Raw genomic sequence first — 27695 nt, 5'->3', positions numbered from 1 at the left:
GTGAGCCATGATAGTAATGTGTCCCAAATCCATACTACATACTGATTCTATACGGTATTTACTCCATAGTAATATATTGTTTAGCGGTTACTGTATAAAATCTGAAAATACCTCACCATTTTATACTAACAGGAAATGATACAGTATATGTAATGTGGACAGTAAAATGTTTTTCTTAAGATCTGACACTTATTCCTGGAGCTGTCTCGCCACCATTCATTGTTTATTTGATTTCCTTTCTGTAAGCAGCTCCTTATTCCTTTGTGCACTGCATTGTAGGAGAATAGTGTACATCAACAGACCACAGGAAAATCCACTGTATTTCTTATGCATGCAGTCTGATCCTATTAAACTTCATTTATTTTACGTTTTTTTTTTTGCCTTTATTATGATAGTAGCAGTGAGAGAGAGACAGGAAAGTTAGGGGAGAGAGAGGGGATGACATGCAGCGAAGGACTCGGGCTGGACTCAAACCCAGGCTGCTGCGACTAGGACTCAGCCTTAATGGTACGTGCTCAACCAGGTGAGCTACTGGTGCGCCACTTATATACTTTATTTTATCAGCATTCCTGTGAGGACACACCACGTACTAAAAACCTTAGTGTGTAATATGGATTGTTAAAGACGTGGCAGGACTTGAAAATCTTAGCAGCTAAATGGAATTTGGCCATCATCAATTTTATATTTATTTTGTGCTGAAAAATTTCTTCCATAAAAAAGACCTAATTTATCAATGAGCTAACAGCTAAAAGAGAAAAAAAAACACTACACTCTGGCCAGTTTGTTGTCATACAGGTACAATATAGATTTAATACAATATTAATAATGTTTCTGTAAAAGTTTTAGGCACTAAAAGGCACTAAAGTGAGGATGCTTTCAAATATAATATTTATCAGTTAACTTCATAGAAAGTGCTGTAAACAGAAATGATCTAAATCAGATCAGTATTTGCTGCCCTGTCTCAGTGTCTTCTGTCTCTTCATGTGATCCCAGACGGACTCCATGATGTTGAGATCGGGGCTTTGGGGGGGCCAGACCATCTGTTGCAGGACCCTTTGTTCTTTTTGTCGCTGAAGATATGAGTCTGGCGGTAAGTTTGTTATGTTGTCCTGTTGTTGTGAATTCAGGGGGGATAAGACGCCTCCTTGATGGTGTTGTGTAATGAATAAGAATCTAAACATCTAAAGTGCCTAAAACATTTGCTCACTACTGTGTATGACCTCATAGAAATTGAGTAATATTAATAAATAATATAATATATATATATATTTTTTTAGTCATCATGATTTTGTTTGTGTCACACTGGATCATCTACAATAAAGCCACTTATTAAAAAACAATAACAACTCCTTTATTTCATTGGGAATTCATGTTATTTATTGCTGTTTAGGGCCTGTGTGTTCCTGTTACCAGAGGTCAAACTGGAGCCAAAACAGGGGGAGGGAGCTTGAGCCAGATTGACAGCCAGCCAGCCTATGACAGGGCGTGACGACAGCAGTGGTACAACCAATCAGATGCGTAATGGGCGGGTACATAGTCCAAATTTTACGCGGCGCGCGACGGGCCGAAACACCGAGAATGAATATCCCGGTCTCAACCGGTTTCAACCGGTCCGTGGTTGGAAGCATGAGCTTAGAGGAAGAGCATACTTGCACGCATTAAAACATCTCTGCTCTCCAACAGTGTGTGCGAATAGAACCAGAAATAAAAACGAGACTCTTTCACTTCGTGATTATGACCCGGAATACCGCTCTAAGTGTGACTCCGTGAATCTGTGTTGTTAGCTTAGCTTAACGTTACATTAGCCGGCAGACCTGAATCATCATTGACTTTTCCATTAGCACGCTAGGTTGCTATTAGCCTGGTGGGAGTCGGCTGTAGTCACTGATAGCTAAAGAAAGATGTGTTTCTGAGTGGCTGAAGACAAGAAACAGTAGGCTGTGGTAAACTGCGGAAAGCTTTTAATACAACGCCAAGAATCGATAAGTATCCAACGTAACGACATTTTTTAAATTAGCGCTTACGTTAACTGTTGGTGTCATTCAGGAAAGCTAACATTAGCTTTCGGCTATCGAAGATTAGGAGCAGCGTAAACGTGTGCCATGAGATAAAGTTGCGCAGTTTTCAGCGCATTGAGAGAGTTAATATTTCGGTCTTCAACCGCAAGTTTCACCAGTTAACCAATACTCGCTTTCGACGAGGGGACAGGACACACCAGGTAAGTTAAGCCCGATCAACATTAACCAAGCTAACTTACCCAGCGTGGGCTAACTTTAGCATCCGTCAGTTTCAAAAGTGCTGTGGTGTGTTTATCTGGGGGCTAACCAGCGGTTAGACAAACCAAATGTGGTATAACGCATTGTAGCCGGGGGACTGGTATATCCACGGTTTTGTTTTCCACTATCACGAACGTGTTTTAATTGCACTCAATAGTAGCTAAAGTGGTCTATCACTTGGGTTGCTGTGAACGCAGCTGTACGCACCCAGGTGGGGGCGTCGTTTCATGTTTTACCAGTTCAGTTCGTTTCAATGGGTGTCACAAATTGGACCACGAGGGCCGACTGCAGCTTCAGGCTGGCTGCTTTGACATATTTTAGCTGAACAAGAATAACTTGTTGCTGACTATCTGGTACAAAGCGTGAAAAGAAAGCTAACCCTGCTTGTTATCCACTCATCTATTTTGGCTCACCTCCTCAAATATTGATGCATCCATTAAATGTTGTAATTTTTGTAATGTGGTACATAAAATATTAGTAATTCATACTCTTACGCAAAGCTTTAATTCTTAAGGTTCTTGCTGTAATCTCCATCTGCAGAAATGTGCATTTTTTTTCCTATGTTCTGTTGTACTTTTGCCACTGTTACCAGGTTCTGTTGTGGTTGAAGTTTAAATAGTCCCCCTGCCCTCCCCTCTCCTCTCCTCAGAAGCTCTATGCCAGCAGAAATGACGATGTTGGCGGATCACCCAGCCAGACAGCTGCTGGACTTCAGTCAGAAACTGGACATCAACCTGTTGGACAATGTTGTCAACTCCATGTACCATGACATCGGTTCCCAGGTGAGACTGCTCCTCCGCTGTGGGCTTCCACTTCAAGTGTCTGGATAGGATTCACGTGTATTCAGTGCAAGGCTATGATAATTGGATTATAAAAAAAAGTATCTCATGGATACATCTATATTTTAATTGTGACAAATTAAGAATTAGTTCCTAAGCATAACCATGCAGCTACTAGGGGATATCAGGTCAAATATGATGTGTAACCCTACCTGAAGTTCGTCTTTTAAAACCTGAAGATTCGGGTAATATAAAAGGTTTTTCTGTATTGCTCTTTTGTAGCAACGGGTGGCCCAGGAAGTGCTGACCAACTTGAAGGACCATCCAGATGCCTGGACCCGGGTCGACACCATCCTGGAGTTCTCTCAGAACATGAAAACTAAAGTATGAACCCGACACACACAAATACCGTAACAGAGGAAAGCTATGAACTCGCATCAGCTTCTTGTTGACAGTCTCTCAGAGTTAATGTACTAATATGAGCTGATGCTTATCAGTTTATCCACATCAGAATGAGGCTTTCAGGGAAGCAGGGTTTGAGCATTCACTCCACTTTAGCTCCTCTGTACTTTGTGCATTTTTTTCCCAGCTAATGGAAGCTAGGTGTGTTTAAATCACAGTTCATCTGCAATATTTTTATTTTTTCCATTTTTTTTTTTCTGCATGATTTTCTGTTATTTGTTCAGTTATGATTTCAATGCTGATGCTAACTGTGCACATCTCTTCCCATTTAGTACAGACAACAGCTGCTGCTGCCAGTAGTGTTAAAGTGTTAAATGCTAAACTTTATGTGCACCGGAGGATTTCCGAGAGGAAAGTGCTCAGGGTCTGTGTTAATCTGTACTATGTTGTAATATTACATCTACTGGGCACACAGCTCTATTTATATTACACTGAGAGTCTGCATACATGGATGTGTTCACATGTATTTTTTGGCTTGTATGGTCCATGCCTACAGGTCATGGGTCGTGTATTTTGGGCTGCATGTGGCTGTATATGACGGTACAAAATACTATATTGTGTTTGGTGTCTGTTTGTCGCTAATTATCTTTTGATGAGAAAGTATGTTTGATACTTTTCCAGAGCTCTAACACGTCTCTGTTTTTCCCTCAGTATTATGCACTGCAGATTCTGGAGTCAGTCATCAAAACACGCTGGAAGATTCTCCCAAGAAATCAGTGTGAAGGTAAAATCAGCCGAATGACATTTAACAAACAGGTTGTTATCACGTAGCTCTGTCTGAGGCGTGTTGCTCGTCAGTGAAATGTTATTTTGCATTATCTCATAAAAACACACGGATATGTTTTCAGGAATCAAGAAGTATGTTGTCGGTTTGATTATCAAGACTTCCTCCGATCCTACAAACATGGAGGTGAGTTTAAGATGCTGCTCTGTAATTACTCATGTGATGTGAAGGATCTTCGTGCCACTCGACACTGACGCTGCTGTTTTTCTGTTTATTTGCAGAAAGAGGGAGTGTACATTTCAAAACTCAACATGATCCTCGTACAGGTGAATAATCAAACAGCTGTTTTACATTTGGTACAAGAACAACAACTGACATAAAGTGATGATAAGTAATAACACATAGCTCTTCTTCTTTGGACTGGTTTAGATCCTGAAGCAGGAGTGGCCCAAACACTGGCCCACCTTCATCAGTGACATCGTGGGTGCGAGTCGAACCAGTGAGAGTCTCTGTCAGAACAACATGATCATCCTCAAACTGCTCAGCGAGGAGGTCTTTGACTTCTCCAGCGGCCAGATGACCCAGGTGAAGGCCAAGCATCTCAAAGACAGGTAACTGAAGACATGTGATCCACTGTGACAGGTCTGACGTGAAGAGGTTGGAGAGTTTCACAGCTACCCCGTCATTCACACATCAGTTTGGCCAATTAGATACTAAAAGTGGCTAAATTAAATGATAAAATAATGAGGATAGTTTCTGCTTTAGATTCTTACAGCACATTTTTGTATATTATCCAGATCTCCTCCCTAGTTTCATCCCCTAAATGAAGGAGGATCTTGTGAGTCTTGCATCTGTGTGTTTGTGTGTGTGTGTGTGTGTGTGAGCTTGTAAGAGAACTGAGAATGAAATCATTTTCCTTTTTACCCATGGAGAAACTGAGACTCTGCCACAGTAGAATATTAATTTTACCATCTTTAAAATGATGTATATTTCTGTCTTTCAGCATGTGCAACGAGTTCTCCCAAATATTCCAGCTGTGCCAGTTTGTGATGGTAAGACAAGGTTGATACCGAACAGCTCTCAGTTCTCATTCTCTGATGTTGAATAAATCTCACATGTTCTCAAACGTACCTCCTCCTTCTTCTTCTTCTTCTTCTTCTTCTTCTTCTACGGAAAACTCGCAGAACGCCCCGCTGGTCCACGCCACGCTGGAGACACTCCTCCGCTTCCTGAATTGGATTCCTTTAGGTTACATCTTCGAGACCAAACTCATCAGCACCCTGGTCTACAAGGTAAACCGGCTCGTGTTCGTTCAGCAGATAAAAACTTTAAACGATCAGATTTTAATATCTGTCGCAAAGTGTTTGGAAAATTTGTCCTTCATGTGACAGGTCGGTAAAAACATGCAGCACACAAAGATTCTTTCACAGCTAGTATTTCCCCGTAGATTACATTTTTTAAGGTTAAAATGAAGTTCTAAGTTGGTGCTTAATGAACGAGAAACAACATGGGAGATAACGACGCCCTCTGACAAAGGCGCTCTCGCAGCGGTTCATCCTGCGGGAGCGTAAGAAACGGAGGAACACTACTGTTGAATGCTCACTGTTTGTTTACACCTGGTTGCCTTGGCAACTTTGCTAGGGAGCATTCACACATATATTATTGTACATGTCTGTGAAGCAAAGAGTACTGGAAAAATGTTCAGAACTTTGAATTCAACAAAAATCTCCAAATATTCAGAGAATTTTTAGATTTTAGTTTCGAGCTGAAGCGGTTAGCCGTGTCTCGGCTTAATTGATAAAAAATGATTTGACAACATTTTCTAGTTGCTTAAACTTTGAAGTCATTTATCAAGTAAAGAATTCGTATCTAAGTATCTGCTGATTTTCTGTTTTATATCCTCGTGATCTGAATGTGTCTGGGCTTCGACAAACCGCCTTCAGTTCTGTGAAGATGTGATCTGCATTTATAAAAAGTTATTTTTAGACATTTTTCAGGCCAAACCCATTTATTGATTAGTTTAAAAAAAGATGAACGGATGATGAAAACTTTAGTTTCAGTTTCACATCTGCCTGTGAGCCACTTCTTAATCAGTGCAGTCAGGGATGTAAACCAGTGTGAGCACTGACATCTAAAACAGACAGCGCAGTTAAACTAGTGGTTCATCACTGACCTGAACTCTTTCTTTTGTGTTTCAGTTCTTGAACGTTCCCATGTTTCGCAACGTGACGCTGAAATGTTTGACGGAGATCGCTGGAGTGAGCGTCAACCAGTACGAGGAGCAGTTCGTCAACCTGTTTACTCTCACCATGTGCCAGCTCAAACAGGTACACACACACACACACACACACACACACACACACACACACACACACACACACAATCATTTTAAGTGCTGCTTAAGTTAATTGCACTCAGTATGATTATACACGAGCACACTTACCTGTGCCCACACAAACACACACTTTGTGCAAACCTCTTCCTGTCACACAACCCCCCCCCCCCCCCAACACAACACCCACACACGACAACCATCTCACTCATACATACATAATGTCAAAGCAGACCTCCTCTCAGCCTGTTGTTGCATACACACAAACACAGTAAGCAGTTTTCTGTTTTTTATTCACTGTTATATCTCACACACACACACACACACACACACACACACACACACAGAGGGAGATGGTAATTTAACAGTTGTGATTGGGCGACACAGATTTAAACAACAGGGGGAAATTCCAACAAACTTGGTCTGTTTGTGTTTTGGGTGTTTGTCTTTGTGAGTATCTGTTTGTTTAGACTCTTATAGACTCATTCACGGCAGGGTTACGGTCCCATTGACCTTACTCAGGCAACACATACAGAAGGAAACTAGCACACTTCAGCTCACTGTATGGTGAATCAGCTGACACAGATGTGGTCGCTCGCTAGATGCAAGACTCTTGATGTCCCCATAGAGAATCTGCTATAAGAGAATACCTGAGGCTAAAGAGACGACAAACGGCACAAAGAAACTCTTTCTAGGAGTTTGTGACATTAACTTCAATTAATGTTAAGTTAGGCTGGCGAATCATTCAACAGCACGAGAGCAAACCTCATTTATATCCAGACAGATGTTACAGAGGGAAACGAGAGAAAACAAAAACAAGAATAAACACAAAATATAAAGTGAGAAAATAAGAGCCAATGAAAACAAACATTTGAACTTTCCTGAACAACAGTTCAATAACTGATCACCTGAATAAAAACATAATCTTGATTCACTCTAAATGGTCCCAGGATACATGTGAACAGTCAGTCAACAGCTAACTGTTTCTTACTGTAACTAGCAGCTTCAGTTGTTTACTTACTGTTTTACTCTTTACAAAAAAAAGATCAAAAGTTTTTTTGTAGCAGAACAAAGTTTTTATCCCATTGATCTTCATCTAAAACCTCACAGATTTATCTTGTGACCCACTGGGGTGAACTGATGAAATCTTGAGCACGAATATTCGTTCTTGACTCTCGATACAGTAGTTTTACAGAAAAACAATTTCAAGGTCCAAATATGAGCTTTTTCCCAAACCATTTAACCCCATGTCATGGTCTTCATCATGAGGGGGCCTTTGTTAGTTAAAGATCTAGTTCTAGATGAAACGATTATCTTGGGTGGTCTCGTGGATCGGCTGAACCTCTTTACAGTAAATGTAACATCCCCAAACAAAACTCACAGTGTAATTATGGCAAAATAAAGTTTAAATAAAGTTTACATAAAGTTGAGTTTTGTTTTTGTCATTTGGTCAGATGCTGCCTTTGAACACTAACATCAGAGTGGCCTACGCCAACGGGAAGGACGACGAGCAGAACTTCATCCAGAACCTCAGTCTGTTCCTCTGCACCTTCCTCAAAGAGCACGGCCAGCTCATCGAGAAGAGACCGAACCTGCGAGAGACGCTCATGGAGGTAAGAGGAGGACGACCCCGAGATTTTCACTGTTCAGACTGAGCTTTGTTTATCGTGTGGAAAGGTAAACTGTTGTCGGTGTCCGCTTCAGTAAACAAACCCACAGCTCTCAGCTGGTGGCTTTTACTCATTTCCTCCTCTGCTTCGGTGTTGTTATAAAGTAAACGCCCCCTCATATCCACCGTCTTCTCTTCTTGCCTCTCTCCTGTTTCCCCTCGTCTGTGGTGTCCTGATTACATCTCTGCAGTGACTCATTACAGTGGGATGGCCCACCTTTCCTGTGGCCGTTCGTCCACAAGTACAGACAGATAATTGTTTCAGGAGGAGACTGCAGAAGAGGAAAGCGCACCAACAAAACTGTACAGTAATTTAATAAAGAGAGAGACTGGTGGGTTTTTGCTGTGGTTAGATGGAGAGAGCTGATTATCTCAGGGAGGAATCGAAGACAAGTCACAAAGTAAAGATGAAAGGACACTTCAGATGAGTCAAATACAGCATAAATACTGTGTGTCGTTAGTGCAATCAAATGGAAAGTGTGCTCCAGCTTCACTGGTAGACAGTTGTGAGAGACAGGTGTTCTGCCCTGTAGAGGTTGAATGTACTTTTACAGACCTGCAGCTGCGTTCACGTGACTGTGACCGAGTGGCTGCGTCCTGGACGTGATCGCAAAACGTCTGTTCATACATTTTGTTTCTTCGCGTGGACAAAAGCGAAGGATGAAATTTCTCCTCCACAAATGCACACAGTGTAATGTGGGCTTCACTCCTCAGTTGCAAAAACAAACGCTCCTCCTACATTTCCCACAATGCACCTACACAATCGGCTTTTAGTCATTGGTTGGAAGTTTCAGCTGGAGGGTGACCCCTGAAGTCAGATTTCTGACTTAGGACGCCACCAACAAAAACCCAAGATGGCCGCTCAACAGAAGTGAACGCTGTTTATTACTGTTTATTAGCATCACATCAGTGGTACACACAGTTCTGTCCAACATTAATCTGTGGACGTGTTGCTGCTGTGTTTGTATTGACTGGTATTATTAACAATGACAACAACAAGCTTCCAATTGGTCGGTACTGGAACACAGTCGACTCCGATGTGACGCAATTCCCGACAAACCTCCGACATCCGACTTTGAGTAAGGTAAACGGAGCGCAGCGTTAGACTCTTAAGTCGTGTCCACACCCGAGCAGAGCCGACGCTGATGACATCATGTTCAAACAGATGAAAATCTAAAAGGTCTGAAAGCAAAACAAACATCAGTGATGTGTTGCCGCCTCCAACACGGCCTGTTTTCAGTCAGTGTAGTTCTGAGAGTAACAGGTCGTACCAGAACTGATGAACACGATCTATGACAAAGAAAGTGAAGAAATAAGTAGAGATAGATGCACAACCATTATGGTTTCCATTTATAAAAGTTAATTTCATTTACTGTGACACGTTGTCCAAAGACTGTAATGATTGGAAGAGCAGTCACCGTGTGTACCGTTACGTGACCTCACCACGCTTCGCCCCGTCTCCAGGCGCTGCACTTCATGTTGCTGGTGTCGGAGGTGGAGGAGACGGAGATCTTTAAGATCTGTCTGGAGTACTGGAACCACCTCGCAGCAGAGCTCTACAGGGAGAGTCCCTTCTCCACCTCCAGCACCCCGCTCCTGTCCGACGTGCCGCCACGCAGACACCTCTACCTGCCGGTGCTTTCCCAGGTAGGCCTGTCATCACACACACACACACACACACACACACACACACACACACAGGTATCAGAGAAGTTGTGGGTTATTGAAGTGAGAGTTTCCCACACTTCATGATCATGTGATGTTTCTCTACTTTAATTTGCCTCCTCCTCCTCCTCATCTTCTCGTAGGTGCGATTGCTGATGGTGAGCCGCATGGCCAAACCTGAGGAGGTGCTGGTGGTGGAGAACGACCAGGGCGAGGTGGTCAGAGAGTTCATGAAGGACACGGACGCCATTAACCTCTACAAGAACATGAGGGAGACTCTTGGTTAGTTTCTCTTTCAGTTGCATCAGTTTAAAAACATATAAATTCAAACAGTTTTAGTCTTCAGTCCCATATTAACTCTACATGTCTCTTTCCAAGGATTCTGTTCCTAAACCAGTTACTCCAGTAACCCAGTGGGTTGCTGTTTGTAGTTAATAACACAACTCTTGTAAATTGGACCTGATGTGATGAGAAACACATTTAAAATTTCTGGTTTAATCTCGTATTTATCAGGTTGTTTGTATCATTTGAACTCAGGTTATATTTTAGACTCCTGCTGTTTCATCAGCTGCTGCGTCAGAAGGAGGGGTTGATATGTTATTACTTTGTTTGTTTATAAAACAAACAAAAGTCTGAGGTTATTAATGTGTCAGAGAAAAGGTCACCTGACTGTTATTGGTCATGTGGCGGCTGTGGCTCTGGAGGTGGAGCGGGTCGTCCACTAATCAGAAGGTCGGTGGTTGTGGTGAATGTGGCAACGCGTTGAGTCCACTTACAATTTATGTATTCTTTAATTCACCCCCCTCTCTCTCTTTATAGTGTATCTGACTCATCTGGACTACGCCGACACTGAACGCATCATGACGGAGAAACTCCACAATCAGGTTAACGGCACCGAGTGGTCGTGGAGGAACCTGAACATGCTCTGCTGGGCCATCGGCTCCATCAGCGGGGCGATGCACGAGGAGGACGAGAAGAGGTTCCTGGTCACCGTCATCAAGGTGGGGGACAATATTTTATTACATCGGCATCTCGCTACGAGCAGAAACGAGTTCGTCCAACTACACGTGGCAAAATCATTTCTTCATTTATTGTCAACAGCAGCTGTGTGTGTTCAATGATAACTGAGTGTGTGTGTGTGTGTGTGTGTGTGTGTGTGTGTGTGCGCGCGCTCAGGACCTGCTGGGCTTGTGTGAACAGAAGAGGGGTAAAGACAACAAGGCCATCATAGCGTCCAACATCATGTACATCGTGGGCCAGTATCCCCGCTTCCTGCGAGCTCACTGGAAGTTCCTGAAGACCGTCGTCAACAAGCTGTTTGAGTTCATGCACGGTGAGAAACTCGGAGACCAAACGCTCCACGCGGATCAGACCGAGAAGTTTAACCTCGGATCTGAAGCTGGATACAAACTGATTCTGATGTTTAGAGACAAAACAAATGAAACACACACACCTGAAGATCGTCCCTAACTCTACCGCTGTTACTTGAAAAGTGTGATTGTCTGTCAGTGAATCAGACTTACCATTTTTATCCTGTCCTTTGTCACAGAGACCCACGACGGCGTGCAGGACATGGCGTGCGACACCTTCATCAAGATCGCTCAGAAGTGCCGGCGTCATTTTGTCCAGGTGCAGGTGGGAGAGGTGATGCCCTTCATCGACGAGATCCTCAACAACATCAACACCATCATCTGCGACCTGCAGCCGCAGCAGGTGGGTCCCGTCTCACGTCACAGTTTTTGATGGCGTCAGTTCAGCAGTAAGACCTTTTATCTCGATGCCCCTCGTCTCCGCAGGTCCATACGTTCTACGAGGCGGTGGGCTACATGATCGGCGCTCAGACGGACCAGGCGGTTCAGGAGCTTCTAATAGAGAAGTACATGCTGCTGCCGAACCAGGTGTGGGACAGCATCATCCAGCAGGCCACCAAGGTGAGGAGCAACATTCTCATTTAATGCAGCCTGCGGCCTGCCGCCGCTGAAAACCGCTGCTCTGGCTAAACTGTGCGGGCGCTCTGTTGCAGAACGTGGACATCCTGAAGGACGCCGAGACGGTGCGTCAGCTGGGCAGCATCCTAAAGACCAACGTCAGAGCCTGTAAAGCCGTCGGTCATCCCTTCGTCGTCCAGCTGGGACGAATCTACCTGGACATGCTCAATGTTTACAAGTGTCTGAGTGAAAACATCTCCTCGGCCGTCCAGACTAACGGTTAGCCCCCGTCTGCTCTCTCCTTCATTTGAGACAAAATACTGTTGAACTATCAAGAGTCTTTGCTTTATCTGGGTCAGTGCCTGTTTCTTCCTCTGTGGATGTTTGTTTTTATTTGTCAACCTTTTGCTTTGTTTCATCTCCACAGGTGAGATGGTGACCAAACAGCCTCTGATCAGGAGTATGAGGACGGTGAAGAGAGAGACGCTGAAGCTGATCTCAGGCTGGGTCAGTCGCTCCAACGACCCTCAGATGGTGAGTCCGGCTTTTATTTTCCCCCGGAGAGTTTCTAAATGTGTTTATATTTAAATCTGTGTTTATATTGGCTTTTTTATTTTGGTAGCAGTGTTCCACACAAAGCACCGTCTGTGTTCATTTAACAGTCGTGAAACAGCCAGTTCTGCTGCGGCTAATGGAAAACTGTAATAACAGTTTTGGAACTGTTCCCGATTCCTCCTTTTTAAAAAGAAAGAACAACAGTCTTAATGTTTATAATTAAAAGCTAAAATTAGAATAATGTTTTCAGTGCTGCGACCTGCACTCTAACCCTGACTGCAACCAAAACATCCACCCGCAAAAAAAATATAAACCACAAAGTACTGCCAGTTTTTATTAATGAAAAAACACTGGCCCCCACCTTCTATTTCCCAACCGTGTCTCCTGTATTATCAGATTCCAACTGGTAAAGAAGAGTTTTCATAAGGTTTTAACTAAAGATCATGTTCAAGTTGAAAACTGACATAATACAGATCATTTTTGTTGAGTGTTCCTGTTCAAAACGTCAGTAGTTGATGGTGCAGTTGCAGGAATCAGCCCGGCGCCATTCTGCAGCCTGCTTGTTCAGAACACTTAGATTTGACTGACGGTCTGTAAACGTGCTCATGTGGTGTCCTTTGGTCCAGGTGGCAGAGAACTTTGTGCCCCCCCTGCTGGAGGCCGTGCTCATCGACTACCAGAGGAACGTCCCGGCTGCCCGGGAGCCCGAGGTCCTCAGCACCATGGCAACCATCGTCAACAAGCTGGGCGTCCACATCACCGGAGAAATCCCCAAGATCTTTGACGCTGTGTTCGAGTGCACTTTGAATATGATCAACAAGGTGCGTCTGAGCGGTTTCATCACGCCTGGTACCAGGTGGAATACTCACCGAGTTACACGCTGAGACATCTGGTTGTTTTCCGTCTTTTGCCCTCAGGACTTTGAAGAATTCCCAGAACACAGAACCCATTTCTTCTACCTCCTTCAAGCCGCCACCTCCCAGTGCTTCCCCGCCTTCCTGTCCATCGCCCCGGCCCAGTTCAAACTGATCCTGGACTCCATCATCTGGGCCTTCAAGCACACGATGAGGAATGTGGCCGACACAGGTCCGAACTGGCACCAACTTGTTCTGTCACATACAGTTTATAGAACCTGAAGGAGCCATGACATTCACACAACTGTTCTAGTAACGATTGAAATGGTAGAAAGTAAATCCAAGCTTTTTTAGCATTAATAAGAAAAATATAATAATTTTTTTCTCAAATTTAAATATAAAGCAAGAACCATCGAACTTTGTAGCTTGAACATTTAATCATCACACAGATGATGTTTAGATCCAAATGTTTGAGGTGAACTGACTAAAAACCTCTGGTTACTGATTGTAATTAAGTCTTTAGAAGTTAATTACAAAACACACATTTAAAATCAGGTTTCCAGAAAGAAAAACTATGATAAAATATAATTTATCAGTTTGTTATAATCAATAATTGAGCCCATATTTTCAGTTGATGGAGTAATGGAAAATATGAGGCAATAACAACTACCACACAGGTCGCTTTTGGACTGCAGGTCATGAATCTTGCCTGTACAAGTTAGATCCAGTATTTTTCATCCTGCATTCAAATGTTTAACTGGGTCAGAGGTTAGTTCTGTAGATATTGGGTTTGTGCGATTGTCTTTTGAGTTTGTTTTCTAATCCCTGCTGGTCTGATGACGTCTCCTCGTCTCCCGCAGGTCTGCAGATCCTCTACACTCTCCTGCAGAACGTGTCTGCAGAGGAAGCAGCAGCACAGAGCTTCTACCAGACGTACTTCTGTGACGTCCTGCAGCACATCTTCTCTGTGGTCACCGACACCTCTCACACCGCAGGTGAACACGCCGACCCGGTGGCGCCTGCCTGTATAAAGATACTTTTTCATATCGCGAAACTCGATCTGTTTGACGAGCCCCTCTCCTTTCACCTTGTCTGCAGGTCTGACCATGCACGCCACCATCTTGGCCTACATGTTCAACCTGGTGGAGGAGGGGAAGGTCAGCGTGGCCCTGAGCGCAGCCAGCCCCGCCAACAACCAGGCGCACGTCCAGGAGTACATCGCCAACCTGCTGAAGACGGCTTTCCCCCACCTGCAAGAGTAAGTAGTCCTCAGCTGGGCAGGTGAACCACAGTGGGATTACATGAGCTGTGTGTGTGTGGTTAATGTTTCCAGGTATTCTGCGCCTGTTCATGGAAGAGGTTTTACATAAACACAGGGATTAAAGGAAAAAATGAAATAAGAGAGATTTTCCTACAGAAACAAGCTTCAAATAGACCAGAACACATTGAAACACACTGAGTGAAGGCTGCAGCCGCAATCAGACACATCCTGAGAGACGAGCTCGGGGTTCCCCTTTTCAACTTTCAGAGAATTTTCTCACTTAGTACATTTTGATTTATTCAGAAAATAAGGTTTGACGTTGCCAGAAGCCCCAGAGACGTTTAATGTTCCATTAAATAAATGACACCTGTTAATATGGCACTCGTACATTCAGAGTCTGTACTTTTTGAAAGTGGCGCTGTAAAAAGAAAAACATTTTAAAGTGTTCCCATTATCGTGACCGAAACAAGTAGAAATCTTTAGAAATTCCACTGAAAACGGATTTCATTTCATTTGTCTCTGTTCACTTTGTCAAAAAGCATTCTGGGAAATGCTGTGACGTAGAAGCAGAGCAGGTAAAAGGGGAAAAAGTAAATATAAAGATGGTACATGCTGCAGGGCTGCATCAGGTGCTGCTGTTGTTTTGTTATTCTGCTTTCACAGACTCGCTGCTAATTGAGTGTCTTGTGTTCAGCGCCCAGGTGAAGGTGTTTGTAACGGGTCTGTTCAGCCTGAATCAGGACATCCCCGCCTTCAAGGAGCACCTGAGGGACTTCCTGGTGCAGATCAAGGTGAGTGTGCAGAGGAATCGGGGGAACCAGACTGGGAGAGATAAGCATTCAAAAATAAAATGCAGCTGCACAAGATCTTAAAGAGAAGATAAGGAAAAGTTCCGAGTGTTATTTTCTACCAGGACGTGACTGAACAGGCTCGTAGAAGCGGCTGCATTGACGACACTTTAGTTTTACATTTGTTATTATTAAATTCTGTCATGTTGACGAAAACCTTTCGAGGTGAATCTTTAGTTTTGTAAACTTGCCAAAGGTTTTTGATAGACAAACACTGTAGCAGCTGATTTTTACTGCTAACGACTATTTAGACAACATGTTGAAACAGGTTCAGCTCGGTGTCTGTGTAACGTCAGGCTGTACGCACTGAAGCAGCAACTGTAACTAGACATGTTGATGTATTAAGTGGAAGGTCATGTAGCAGTAAAAAGCAAATGCCAAATTATCTTATATAAACCACTGTCCAAATGTCGAACAGTAATTCTCAGATGGGATCAAAGAAAACAGCTCGTGTTGTTTTGTTGAAGAAATGTGATAACTCCTCGGCTGAATTACATAAGATGAGACAAATCATTATTTAAACACAAAGTCTAATCTGATTGGAAGCATTTAAAAGCAATAACCTGCCTCGGATTATTTTAACTTGCGAGTGCAGAGACTGTGTGGAAAGTTTGAGCAGTGCAGGTCTCCTTCTGTGGGAAAGCAGTAAGTTGGCCCGGCTTGGATCTGAAGCCTAAGGCCCGGGGTGAGCTCTGCTGAGCCTCTGCTTGTGTGGTCCTGCAGGAGTTTGCCGGTGAGGACACGACGGACTTGTTCCTGGAGGAGAGGGAGGCGTCTCTGCGCCAAGCCCAGGAGGAGAAACACAAGCTCCAGATGTCGGTGCCCGGCATCCTTAACCCCCACGAGCTGCCGGAGGAGATGTGCGACTGAAGCAGCAGCGACCAGCGTGTACAGAACAAATCTGAAGGGGGGAAAGGTCACGAGAGAGCGAGGACGCTTCCTGTTGATAGATTGTTTTCTTTTCAAGTGTGTTTGTGTGCAAGTGTGTGTGTGTTCGAAAAGAGGAATGAGGGGCCGGAGAAAGGACCCCAGCACTCGGTTGTACGTCGACCAAATCAATGTCAATATGTAAATGAGAATTGCCCCCCTGACCCCCCCCCCTCCACCCTGGTGCGAGTTCCTTTTTTTTTTTTTTTTTTTTTCCTACAAACTTATTTTATATAAAGATTTTTTTTTTGTTTAATACGCCATCTTTTGTTAATTCTTTGCTAATCAAAGCTTTATGTTTGGCCATATGGTTCTTTTACACCTGCATGAAGTTGAAAGAATTAAAGGTTATTTTTAATCTCTCTTCACCCCACTTCAAATCACCCCCTCCTCCCTCCCCCTCTTCTACTTGTTAATATGTAATATATGATGTTGAAACGCTTGCAGTGGTTAGTTGACAGATTGCTCTGGTTTCAGATTTGCCACATGCTCGGTGCAGGATGAATGTGACACTCAAGGGGTAAACATGTACTTCCTTGCTTCCTTTGTTGTCTTGTTTTGGTTTGTCAGTGTGTTTAGTGTTTTTGTTTTGTTTGTTTTTTTTTCTTTTACTCTGGCTCCCTGAGCGACTCGGGGCTTCAGTTGGACCGCTCTGCGTTTGGATGAGAAGGAAGGCTGTGTGCATATCATCCTATTTGTAAAGCTGTCTTAGTACTCTGAGAATATAAAGTTGGCTATTTTTACAAATGTTACTGTGTGATTCTGCTTCTTACCCAAAGCCCCAAAGCTTCCAGGACCTCAGGGAAAGTGTGAATAATATAATCTATGAGGTTGTGGAAAAAATTGGGAATTGTTGTTTTCTCCTTAGTTATTTGACATCAAAGGAAAAGCATCATCTGCATCAGTGATTTCAAGACTCAGGGACAGACTCCCCAGTGGGGTCACACATGACCAGGAGGTAAAATATGGAGTTGTAATAAAGTTGAATAGATCTTTTCTCACTGCAGAGGTTTTGGTGAAAGACAGGTGTAACATATATATAATTAACTGCTGGTACAGAGCCCTCATTAGTGTTATTATCTCCACCTGTGTTTTCCCTGTTATCAGAGGACAAAACATTGGCTGTAAAAAGACATCTCTGAATCAGATTCACCTGAGAACAGTGAACTACAGTCCACTGATGCTGCACAGCTATCGACATTCAGGTCAGCAACATTATTCATGCAGAAAAATACCACCAAAATGCAGTTTTGACAGTTAATTCTCCTTAGGCAAATATCAGTCCAATTTAAAATATGGAATATTATGAGTTCTATGTGTAAAAACTGTTTTAATTTGATGTAATGATGTGAAAACATCAGCTTTATGTTCTTGAAAATGTTGCATTTTCTAACACTTTTCCTACCATTTCATTAAAAATGCAGCCAGTTCACATATAGACTCATTACCTAAGGAGCAAATATAGTGACATGTAATAAGTTATTGGACATTATGATCATGTATTAAACAGAAAGGAACATGAAAGCGTGAGTGCAGCTCTACCTGGACTGTTAGACTGTAGATTAAATGCTGTGGTGTTCAGACAGAAACACTGCAGGCCGCCAGCTGTGATTAATTGACTCTGAAGTCAGAGTCGGGCCTGTTGGCAAGTTTACAACAGGTTTGCTTCCAGGAAGAAAAACTTCATTTTCTGCAAGTTTAGTTTTCCAGCCTACACACACATAAATACATTATGAGTCATGAGAAAACTATGGCTTATGAGTTTTAGGAAATATTTAGAAATCACCTCTCATTATTATGTAAAAGACTGAGTCATAAATTTACTAAAACGATTTGGATAATGAAGGATCAAACTATACAGTAAGTGTAATTCCGTATTACATTGGAGGACATGGAAACAGACTTATTTTCTTTTCCTCCCTTTCTAACTTCCCAGCAGAAAAGCTTTTGAAATACAGGCAGAATAAATACACTACAGGAAAGACAACCTCAAAATAAACACAAAAATGAAAAACAAGTAAACCGTATTACATGATTTTCTAAATGTTCAGTTATGTGTATTTAATAATAATAATAATACTATATGTGTATAGTAAATATTTATTATTATTGATAATAATAATAATAATTTAAATGTAATTGGAGGCAAACAAATACTATAAAAGATGTAGCATAAATGCATAAAACATAACGCAATATAGAAAATAATTATTTTTATATACATTTTCTGTCAAATTAAAATTTTGGAATCAATATTTTAGTTTAGTACAAATATTTTGCTGTATTTTGCATTCATTTTAAGTTATGTACATAATTGTCGTCGCTGTTGCCCTTGAGATCATAAGAAAAGGTTGTAAACATTACTTCATTGGGAAGATCTCGCGAGACTAGCGAAGAGTACCGAGCGGGCGAAGGAGACACGGACGAAAACTCCCGAGCTCTCAACACGCTGTGTCGCCCCCTCCTCCCCTCCCCTCCTTTTTCAACATGGCTGCTGTGTCTACTCTCTCAAGTAACGCTCAGATTGGAGACTGACTCGATTTCTACCGTCCAGTGCCTCTTAACTTTTGGTGTACATCAACTTCGCTTGGATGCAAATCACGTTCTACACCTTGTCGTTTCCCCTGGTTTCATTCAGTGGAATAACCTTCACCAATCACCCCCTCCCCTGGGCCTTTTTTTACCCCAAAAACAACCAACTGCCAGCCAACAACAGTTTCCAGTGCCATGGTTTGAGTAGGTGCACTCAGTTTTCCTCTTCATGAACAATGTGTGAAAACTGCGCCGAGCTGGTGGAGGTTTTAAATGAAAGTAAGTAAACAAATCGTTTTTATTTACACCAGACTAGCCGCTTGATGTTAGCACCGCTGTCCACTGAAGCTGGATGGGAGCATGTTAGCTCGCAGGCTAGCTAAATATAACTTTGTGTATTTTCTTGCTCTGTCCGCACTTTGCGGTCACAAGACAGCGGAAGTCGTGACATTATTTGTGTGTGTTTTGCAGTCGGTGACAGCGAGGTGTTGGTGTCAGACCGTGTCGGTTTGGTGTGAATGTAAATGCCATTTTCCCTTCCTGACTGGCAGTCAGCTTCGGGCCTGTCTGTCAAACACTCCTCACAGAACTCACACAAGCTAGCTCCTAAATCCAACCACTTCCAGCCGATTTGTGTGTGACATTACAGCTGTGAGTCAAAACACAACAGCACGGTTGAACACGATGCTCGGGAGCGGGGTTTTGAGGGATGCCGCTGTTGCTAAAATGCGGCTTGCGCGGATTTGGAAGTTAGCTAAGTTAGCTGGCTGAGCTAGCGAGCAAAGCCTGACTTTGTTTGATGTGTTTGTCAGGTCAGTCTGCTAGCTGTCCACTCCGCTGCCACCCATTGTTTGGTGGATGGTCACATTCACACTCCAAAATGGCCTGCAAACTCCCGATAATACTCTCACGGTTATTTCTGCTGACACGAACATGATGATGTAAATTTCTTGTGTGTTTTGGCGAGCCTGTTAAATGTTAGTCTAAGCTAGCGACAACTCAGCTAGCCCAGAAAATTAATGGCTGCAACGAGGCGCATATTTTGGCACACAGCACACCGTTAATCCTCGGTAGCTTGTGGATATTTTTCGGCAGATGTCCCATTGCACATTGCGCTTACTTCTTGCTCGTTTTGGTGTTAAAATCGATTGTAATTTTGCCACCTCTTCCCATTTCACCTACAGGGCTAACGTCAACTCGAGGCAGCAAATGTAAATACAAGGTTGCCTTTATTGCTAAAACTTAGCCGTTAGTCCGGGCGTGCTAACCAGGCCTTGCTGCACTTCAGGAGTGTCTGCTAGACATTGAACAAAGCCGTTCAGTGCTATAACGCTATTTTTAAACCGGTTTGCATGCAGTGATTGACGGTTTATTTGTCGTTTTCCTGCGTGTGTCCAGCCTATTGTGTGTCATGAACTTGTGTATGTGTGTGTGTGTGTATGTGAAGAGAAAGCTCCTCCTGCAGGCTCTGCAGGAATCCACTTTAACATACAATCCTGCACCTGACTGTATCATGGGCTCACTAATTCAAACTTAAGGAAGTCAGCAAAAAAAAAAAAAAAAATCAAGCTTTATTATCTTGATTCTTTTTTGACAAGTTGATTTGTGGTTGTCAATTGGAGAATAAGCACTTTTGGAGTGTCTGCATACGGATATTTAAGTCCAGTTGTGAGAGAGAGATGTGGCCACCTGTTTTTCAGCAAGGAATATCATTCTCATTGTACACTATCTGGCCAAAAGTATCAGGACACCTGATCATTACACCCATATCTTATTGCTGATCATGTCATTTCAAAACCACGGGCTGTCTACTCCAGTAACAGCCTCCTCTCCTCTGGGAAGGCTTCCCACGGGTTTTTGGAACCCGGCTGCAGGAGTTTACTTCCATTCAGCCACAAGAGCATTATTATAACCCTTCCATAGAGAAGATGGCGTAGTTCTGCCAAACATGCCCTCAGTCTGCTTTGTGTCAGTTCATAAGAGACGGGTGTCATGGGTTAATCTCTGGTTGTCACTCGTAGCAACGACACCAACCTGCAGTATAGTTCACTTCACTGTCAAAACTGCAGAAAAACACTGAATTACATCACATATTAAGTTTAGCCTCAGTTGCACATCTGGCTTTCCCACATCTCTTGGGTTAGGGTTAAAAAAAAAAAAGAGAGAGAAACAGAAACTATTTTATTTTGTTTTATTTTTGTTGTTTTATTTTTCTCTCTTGTTGGGAGTCGATTAAATGAAGCCTTTAAAAGTCAGGAACATAAAATTATTTTCTACCCCTTTTTGACAAAACCACTCAGCAGAATCTGGATTGGACCACGGTCATGTCGGACGTTTTGCTCCTCGGGACGTTGCTGCGACAGTTGGAATGGGTTATTGGGGATGTTGGCCGCTGATGTTTGGGTGATGAAGCCTGGCCTGTAGTTCAGTAGTTTAAGTTCATCCCAAAGGTGTTGGATTGGGTTGAGGTCAGGGCTGTGTGCAGGCCGGTCACCTGCTTCCACCCCAAAACCGTTTCTCTGTAGACCTGGCTTTGTTGAAACGGGGAAAGGGACAAACACAAACTGTTGAAACAAAGTTGGGAGCACACTGTTGTCTAAAATATCATTCTGGATTGTGCTTTTTGAAGTTTTTAGTCGTAGGCTGTCTGTTTTTGGCTGTCATGTGAATTGTCACTCACAGGTTCAGATTCAGATGTGTGTGTTTGGTTTTTGTACAGTCTCGCCTGATGTGTGGGAAAAAAAAAACAACCTTGCAGTCATCAGAAGATTGTTTTTGTTTGATAGATTCTTTTGAAAGAGTATCTGTATGATTTGGGGAAAACCCAGGTTATGTAGTTGATGCTCATTGCATCACATGTGTTGATTGTTAGATGAGAAGTCAAACAGTTACTTTCATTTCCATCTGCATTCTTCAGTAGGACAGGAGTCATTCTGTGGAAAACAGCTGTCGTCTCAGTGATGAACTCGAGCGCTCTGTAAACTGAAGTGTGTGTCGTACCTCACAGTTGGTTCTGGGCGTTTTAAATAAGACCTGACTTTCAGTATCAAAACCAGTAGTTGTTTATTACTTAGGTTTGAAAAATAATAAGTCCTCAAATGGTGGATATTGTCTGAACACAAGCCGCTATACCAGAACCTTAACCAAGTAAAATATGAGAAACAAAGAAGATTTAAATTAGGAACCGTCTTATTCTTACCAGGCGTTCACAGCTTTCAAAGTTTTACGCTTCGATACACGAAAACCTACTCGCACTATAAAAAAAAAAAACCCAACGTGTTGAATGTGTTTACAGTGGAGGGTGAATGGAGGAGTGTGAATGTACTGTGTTATTGATTCAGCTCTATTGCTGTGAAGGTTCACAATGTGTTTCGCTTCTCGGTTAAACAAGACTCCAGTTTGAGGTTTTTCATGTGGTGTTGGGTTAAAGATCATCTCACACACACACACACACTCTCACACAGACACACACACTCTCACACACACACACTCTCACACACACACACACACACACACACACACACACACACACACACAGGAATGAAACTGGGAAAACCGTGAGAACTGGTTGTATTTTTGTGTTTTTTGGGACATGATGACGCTTGTAGCTTTACTGATACAAACCAGTATTGTGGATGGGGGGGGGTGGTGGTGGGGGGGCTTGCACAGCAGGGTGCTGTCAGCTGTGACAGCTCTGTCTACAAGACTGGCAGGTCCATGTGCTGTGTCTGTCGGAGACCTGTGACCTCAGATTTGCTGCAGCAGCATGTGTTTGTGTGTGCGTATGTAAGAGACAGAATCCCCTTTTACAACAGGGAGCTGTGTTCAGCTGGTGTTTCCCAACACGGGATAATCCACATGGTTTCCAAAAAATGTGAGGATTTTCTGTTTTGAGTCTAAATTAAATATCTTTGGATTCTGGACCATTGTTCTAACAAAACAAAACAACTTGGAGACGTCAGCTTGGTCTCTGGGAGCGCTGATATATGGAAGTGTTTCAAGAATATTCTGACATTTTCTACTAAGCAGCAGTTCAGAGAGTAATCAGCCCCAGACCTGCGACATCTATGTACCAAACTGTTTATACTCAATGTGAACATGTGAATTTAGTCTTACAACGCACACAAACTAAACCCTCAAACCAAAGTGATTTTATTTAGTTTCTGTCCAAAAATGCAGGATGATGCAACTCAGATACTGACGTAGGCCTTGAAGATACATAACAGGCCTTTTCCACTGAAGACATTTTGACATGTCCCTGGTGTTGTACATGTCCTCTCACGGTCATGGTTTACTGAATAGAACAGGACGGCGTCTCAGCTAACGTTATTAGTTACACTGATGCTTCTCCTACCGAGGTGAGTCAGAATGTCCGCTGTAAAAAGACATTTGAAGAATTATTTTCATATTAAATGAACTATGAGACAAAAGAGAAGAAACATAACTAAATAAAGCGACTTTTTCAGATCGGTATTGGCGACTCCCTGCTCTGATCCGATACCACGTAATTTATTCCTAAGTGTTATAGTTTCACACCTGGATAAAATAGTAGGCTCTGAGCCTCTCTTCTGATTGGCTGACAATTAAAATATAGCAGATTTCAGGTGAAAACACTCAGAGAAACCAAATCCTGCAAGGTCTGGATGGTGGGTCCAGGTGGGCGGGGCTTGGTGGCTGCTTTGTTGTGACATCACAAAGTTCCAGAAGTCCTGACGGCTGGTTTTAAGGCTCAGTTTCTGAATACAGGCTGTGTGCATTTCTCTGTGGACTGAGGCTTTGACACTTTCACAGTATTAATATAGAAGCTAGACCTGATCTATAATCACACTACACATGGACACAGACCTTTACACTGGAGGAGCTTTAAGATTCTCTTCTCCCAATTTACAATTCAACACAAAATATAATTTGATTATTTTCTCAGTGAATTTTTGGGTCTATACAATATTAGAAATTGGAGGAAAAAATTCTTTAAAGTCAAAGTTGGTTTCTTCAGATGATGATGATGATTTGTCCGACCACCGGTCCAAAACCCAAAGAGATCTAATTTAAAGAAAAGAGAAAAAGCAGCAAATCTTCACATTTGAGAAGCTGGAGTTAGAGGCGTTGCAAATTCATCTTCTGTTTATTGACTAATCGATTAATCAACTCCCAATAGAACCTCTGGTATTATTATAATAATTATGAAGGCCTGCAGAGAGGTTCAGGAATGACGGATAATTAGTTAGATAATTAGTTAGAATTTAGGAAGCACAACGTTGATTTGTTTCAGTTGAATAACGGTAGACGACCCTCGTCCAGTGGCTGTCAACAGTCTTTGGACCTTGAACACCTCAAATACACCTGAGCGGCCAGACCTGCAAAAAGCATTATTCACACAACAGCAGCTTCCACATTGTTCAGTGACTCTGATTAAACCTATCATGCAGTTTCAGCTATTTCCCAGCAACACACACACACACACACACACACACAGACCTCGATTATCAAGGTTGAGAACTGCTGACCCTGACCGACTCGTGGTGACCAGGACATCTGTCTTGTCGTAACAGAATGTGGCGACATGAAGACAATGTCCACATAGATTCAAATAAGTTTATAAAAAAATAATAAAAAAAAAACATTTTATGCAGAAATAATAACCTACATTGATGACATCACCTTTCCAGCTTGTTACCATGACACAGTATCAGGGTTCGGGTCTCGTTCAGGTTATTTTGTTGCGTAAATCTTTATTTCCAAATATAATTTATTAAGAATTTTCTCTCGTACTGCACCAGTGGTCTGTGTCCATGCATGTCATGTGTTATAGTGGTCCTATAGTGGACCATATATAGCAAGCAAGCAAGAAAAAAAACCCTATTCATGCAGCTCATTTCATCCCAGGTGGAAGCACAATGTGCTGCACAAAGGAAGGATTTCAAAGGAAGTTGCAACCACAAAAACTATGTGGACAGTGTGAAGATAAAACATTGGACACAAATTAAAACAAACACATGAATAGAGCTGCACAATTAAATGAAATATAATTGAAATCGCAAAATGACCAAGTTCAATATCCAAATGACAGGAGCTGCATTTTGTTTTGATGAAGGTAAAATGTGTCACGTTGTTGTGCATTGTTAGCACCATAATCTCTGTGATGCTACAGAGACGCCGCCGCCTGTAAATCATATTCTCCAGACGTGAAGGAACATGCTCGTTTAGTAGACCAACAGAAATCAAACGTTCACCATCATTTTTATATATTTTTTTCTGTGAAAATTAAATGCAAAAACGATCATTCCAACTGAAATCCCAATACCTGCCAAAATAATCACTCTATGATTTTATTTGCATATCGTGCAGCCCTACATTTAAATGAAATGTATGAATTAAAAACCATAAAGAAAATGAAATAAGACCAACAACTGATCAGTAAAAAAAAAAAAAAGGGAATAAAATGTGATTAGATAAAATAATAATTAGTCCAATAAAAATAAGACGTATAAAACCTATAAAAGGAATAAAAGTAGAATAAAATGGTAAATTAAGATCAGCACACAGACGACTGGAACCAGCTCTCAGGTTCATGCACAACGTTTGAGGGGACAGAGAGTTGACTTCTTATCTTCACTAGTGGGCGGGAAACGTCACGTGCTGTTTTATGTTTTATGTTTTGTTTTTTAGTTGTTGGCTTGGTGAAGATGAAAAACAAAGAGACAGATACAGGTTTTCATATTCAGACGAGGTCTCAGAGGAAACTGCTGTTGCTGTGGACGGGTTGTTTTAGCAGACAGCATGACAACCTTGAGATGCCAGCTGTGTGTGTGTGTGTGTGTGTGTGTGTGTGTGTGTGTGTGCGCTCATATTATGTAAAACTGTTGCCACAGCACTGTAGTGTTCATTCATGCTCTGCATTGTTGACGGACAGAAAAGCTTGTTGTGTGTCTGTGGATGACGGTGTCGTTCGGTCGCTCAGCCACTTCGGTCCAGTCTGAGACGTCTTAATAACTGCGGATGCATCGTCGTGGTCATTTGGATGGGTTATAGAACATTTGGAGATCCCCACTTTCCTCTGGACGGTTGATTTAGTGAAATGCCTTAAAATCCAGAAGTGTCCCAGTTTTCCGCCAGAGGCTGAAAAGATCAGCTGCTCAGTTTAACACCTGCAGGTTTTTATATGAGCCATAAAAACTTCATTTCCTCTGACGTGTGCTGCATTGCTGCGTCTGGCTCCGTGTCTCTGCATCCACCTGAAGACTGGCCTCTTCACAGAAGCCTAGAACACGAGGCAGAATTAGATTTTAGCCATGTTAGAGTTGTCGGTATCTGATGAAGTTGGGTGTTCATTTACAGCTGATAGGAAGACTTGTAGTGTGTTTGTGTTTGTGTTGTTTCAGAGGCGTTTTAACCTTTTTATAAAAGGTATACATTATAAAAGATAACATACGAGAATGAAATCTTTGTTATTGAGACATTGGCAGAATATTACAAGGATGCAATAGTAAGAAAATTGTTGGTTTGTCATTTATGAAAACGCTGCCTGACACTGACTGTGGCATATGTTTAAGTGTTCGAAATCACAAAGGGTTTTACCCGCAAAGAAAAACATTTTTAATTAAAGACATTCAAATTTCTGCAAGGAAATGAAACTATGCCCAGTGACTCTTCAGAGTCGAAGCGTGCTCCTGCAGCTCAACATGAGTCTGTCAGTGTTAAGAGAAAACCGATGTTAAAAGACATTTTAAATTCACGCCTTCTATCAAAATGGACTCCAGAGGGTTAAAACTCCTGCAGTCTGAGTCCGTCTTTAGAGACTGAACATATTCAGATCATCCTCGGCCTTTTCCCTCCACACACAGTCGGCCACAGTTGTCTGTCAACAGCACAACACACAGCTGAGCTGTATTTATTATAATGCCACAGCTGGAGCGTTCATATTTACACGCCTCCGGTCTGGCTGAACGTTCCCGTCCCCGCTGAGCTGAGGAGTGTGATCACACAGCGGAGATGTCCTCCCCCTCTTTGTATTTATATCCACGCTGAGCTGCAGCCATAAAGCGGGTTTAGTGTTGGCACCAGAGCGCCTGTTCCCAGACATCATCATAAAGTGAAGCGGTGAAACGACATCCCTCATCTGCCGGGACGTCCCAGAACTCCGACCCCGGTGCCGAAGCCTCTGAGGAGCTTCCGTTCACACGTAGAGCTGAAAAGGTTTTGGTTCAGGTTCAGTCGGGGGGGAACCTGCAGCTGCAGGAGCCAAGATGGCTGATTGAACACAGTTGAATACGGTTTTTTGTTTTCTGTCTGTCTTTGCTGCCAAATTCAGGTCAGCGATTCAGCGGAGACACTTGACTCCTCTAAACCGGGTGTGACTGATGTGGATCTTTGAGGGCCAATACAATAACAGTAACTTCAGACTGAAGCCGTCGGAGTCTGGAGCCAATATTTAATGTCTCTGTATGAGGCGCTCTCCCAGTCGCAGCTCATCTGATACAGCACTTTGATGCTGAGAGTAAACATCTGATAACCATGTTTCAGCTCATTTTCTCTCCTTTTTTTCTCACTTTTTATTTATAACAATTTTAGTCATTTTACAATAAAATAGGAACCAAATGGGGAGCACATTTCTCAGTCTACTAAATGTGTCTCCATGTTGTCCTCGGGTTTATCCAGATATGAGCGTCAGTGTTTTTCCTTTTCTCTCTCTCTTCTGGGGAAGGTCTCCTTTCTCACTTTTCCATCACATACCTGCATCTCCCTCTCACACCAGCTTTCAGCTGTTTCACACAGGTACAGGTCACTTCTGAAGACGGCGTCCTCTGTTATTAATCCAAGATATCTCGGATTAAGTGTTTTAAAAGAAATCTGCCAGAATAATCGCAATATGATTTTAGTTTT

The 27695-nt window shown here is 42.5% G+C and overlaps 2 protein-coding genes across 2 annotated transcripts in view; both read left to right on the top strand.

The window, feature by feature from the left end:
* Positions 1 to 1616: 1616 nt before the first annotated feature.
* xpo1 (exportin 1) lies at positions 1617 to 16464 on the top strand. The gene is made up of 25 exons (XM_022767707.1): positions 1617 to 2218; positions 2926 to 3058; positions 3338 to 3439; positions 4169 to 4241; positions 4366 to 4427; positions 4523 to 4567; positions 4671 to 4852; positions 5245 to 5292; positions 5413 to 5533; positions 6440 to 6568; positions 8028 to 8186; positions 9707 to 9889; positions 10051 to 10189; positions 10727 to 10908; positions 11084 to 11240; positions 11457 to 11620; positions 11704 to 11838; positions 11931 to 12114; positions 12263 to 12369; positions 13017 to 13211; positions 13308 to 13476; positions 14105 to 14239; positions 14343 to 14502; positions 15200 to 15296; positions 16077 to 16464. The coding sequence occupies exons 2-25, from the start codon at positions 2933 to 2935 to the stop codon at positions 16221 to 16223; spliced, it is 3201 nt and encodes a 1066-aa protein (XP_022623428.1). The 5' UTR covers positions 1617 to 2218; positions 2926 to 2932; the 3' UTR covers positions 16224 to 16464.
* Positions 16465 to 18769: 2305 nt separating this feature from the next.
* Positions 18770 to 27695, top strand: part of usp34 (ubiquitin specific peptidase 34) — a 57805-nt gene continuing 48879 nt past the window's right edge. The window contains exon 1 of the mRNA XM_022767653.1: positions 18770 to 19091. Within this exon, the coding sequence (XP_022623374.1) occupies positions 19049 to 19091 (43 nt within the window). The 5' untranslated portion in view covers positions 18770 to 19048. The remainder of the gene's footprint in view (positions 19092 to 27695) is intronic.

The sequence above is a fragment of the Seriola dumerili genome, unplaced genomic scaffold, assembly GCF_002260705.1.
Source record: "Seriola dumerili isolate Sdu_G_001 unplaced genomic scaffold, Sdu_1.0 BDQW01001246.1, whole genome shotgun sequence".
In the NCBI taxonomy this organism is placed as follows: domain Eukaryota; kingdom Metazoa; phylum Chordata; class Actinopteri; order Carangiformes; family Carangidae; genus Seriola; species Seriola dumerili.
The sequence above is the reverse complement of the archived record's forward strand: the minus strand, read 5'-3'. Positions and strand labels throughout refer to the sequence as shown.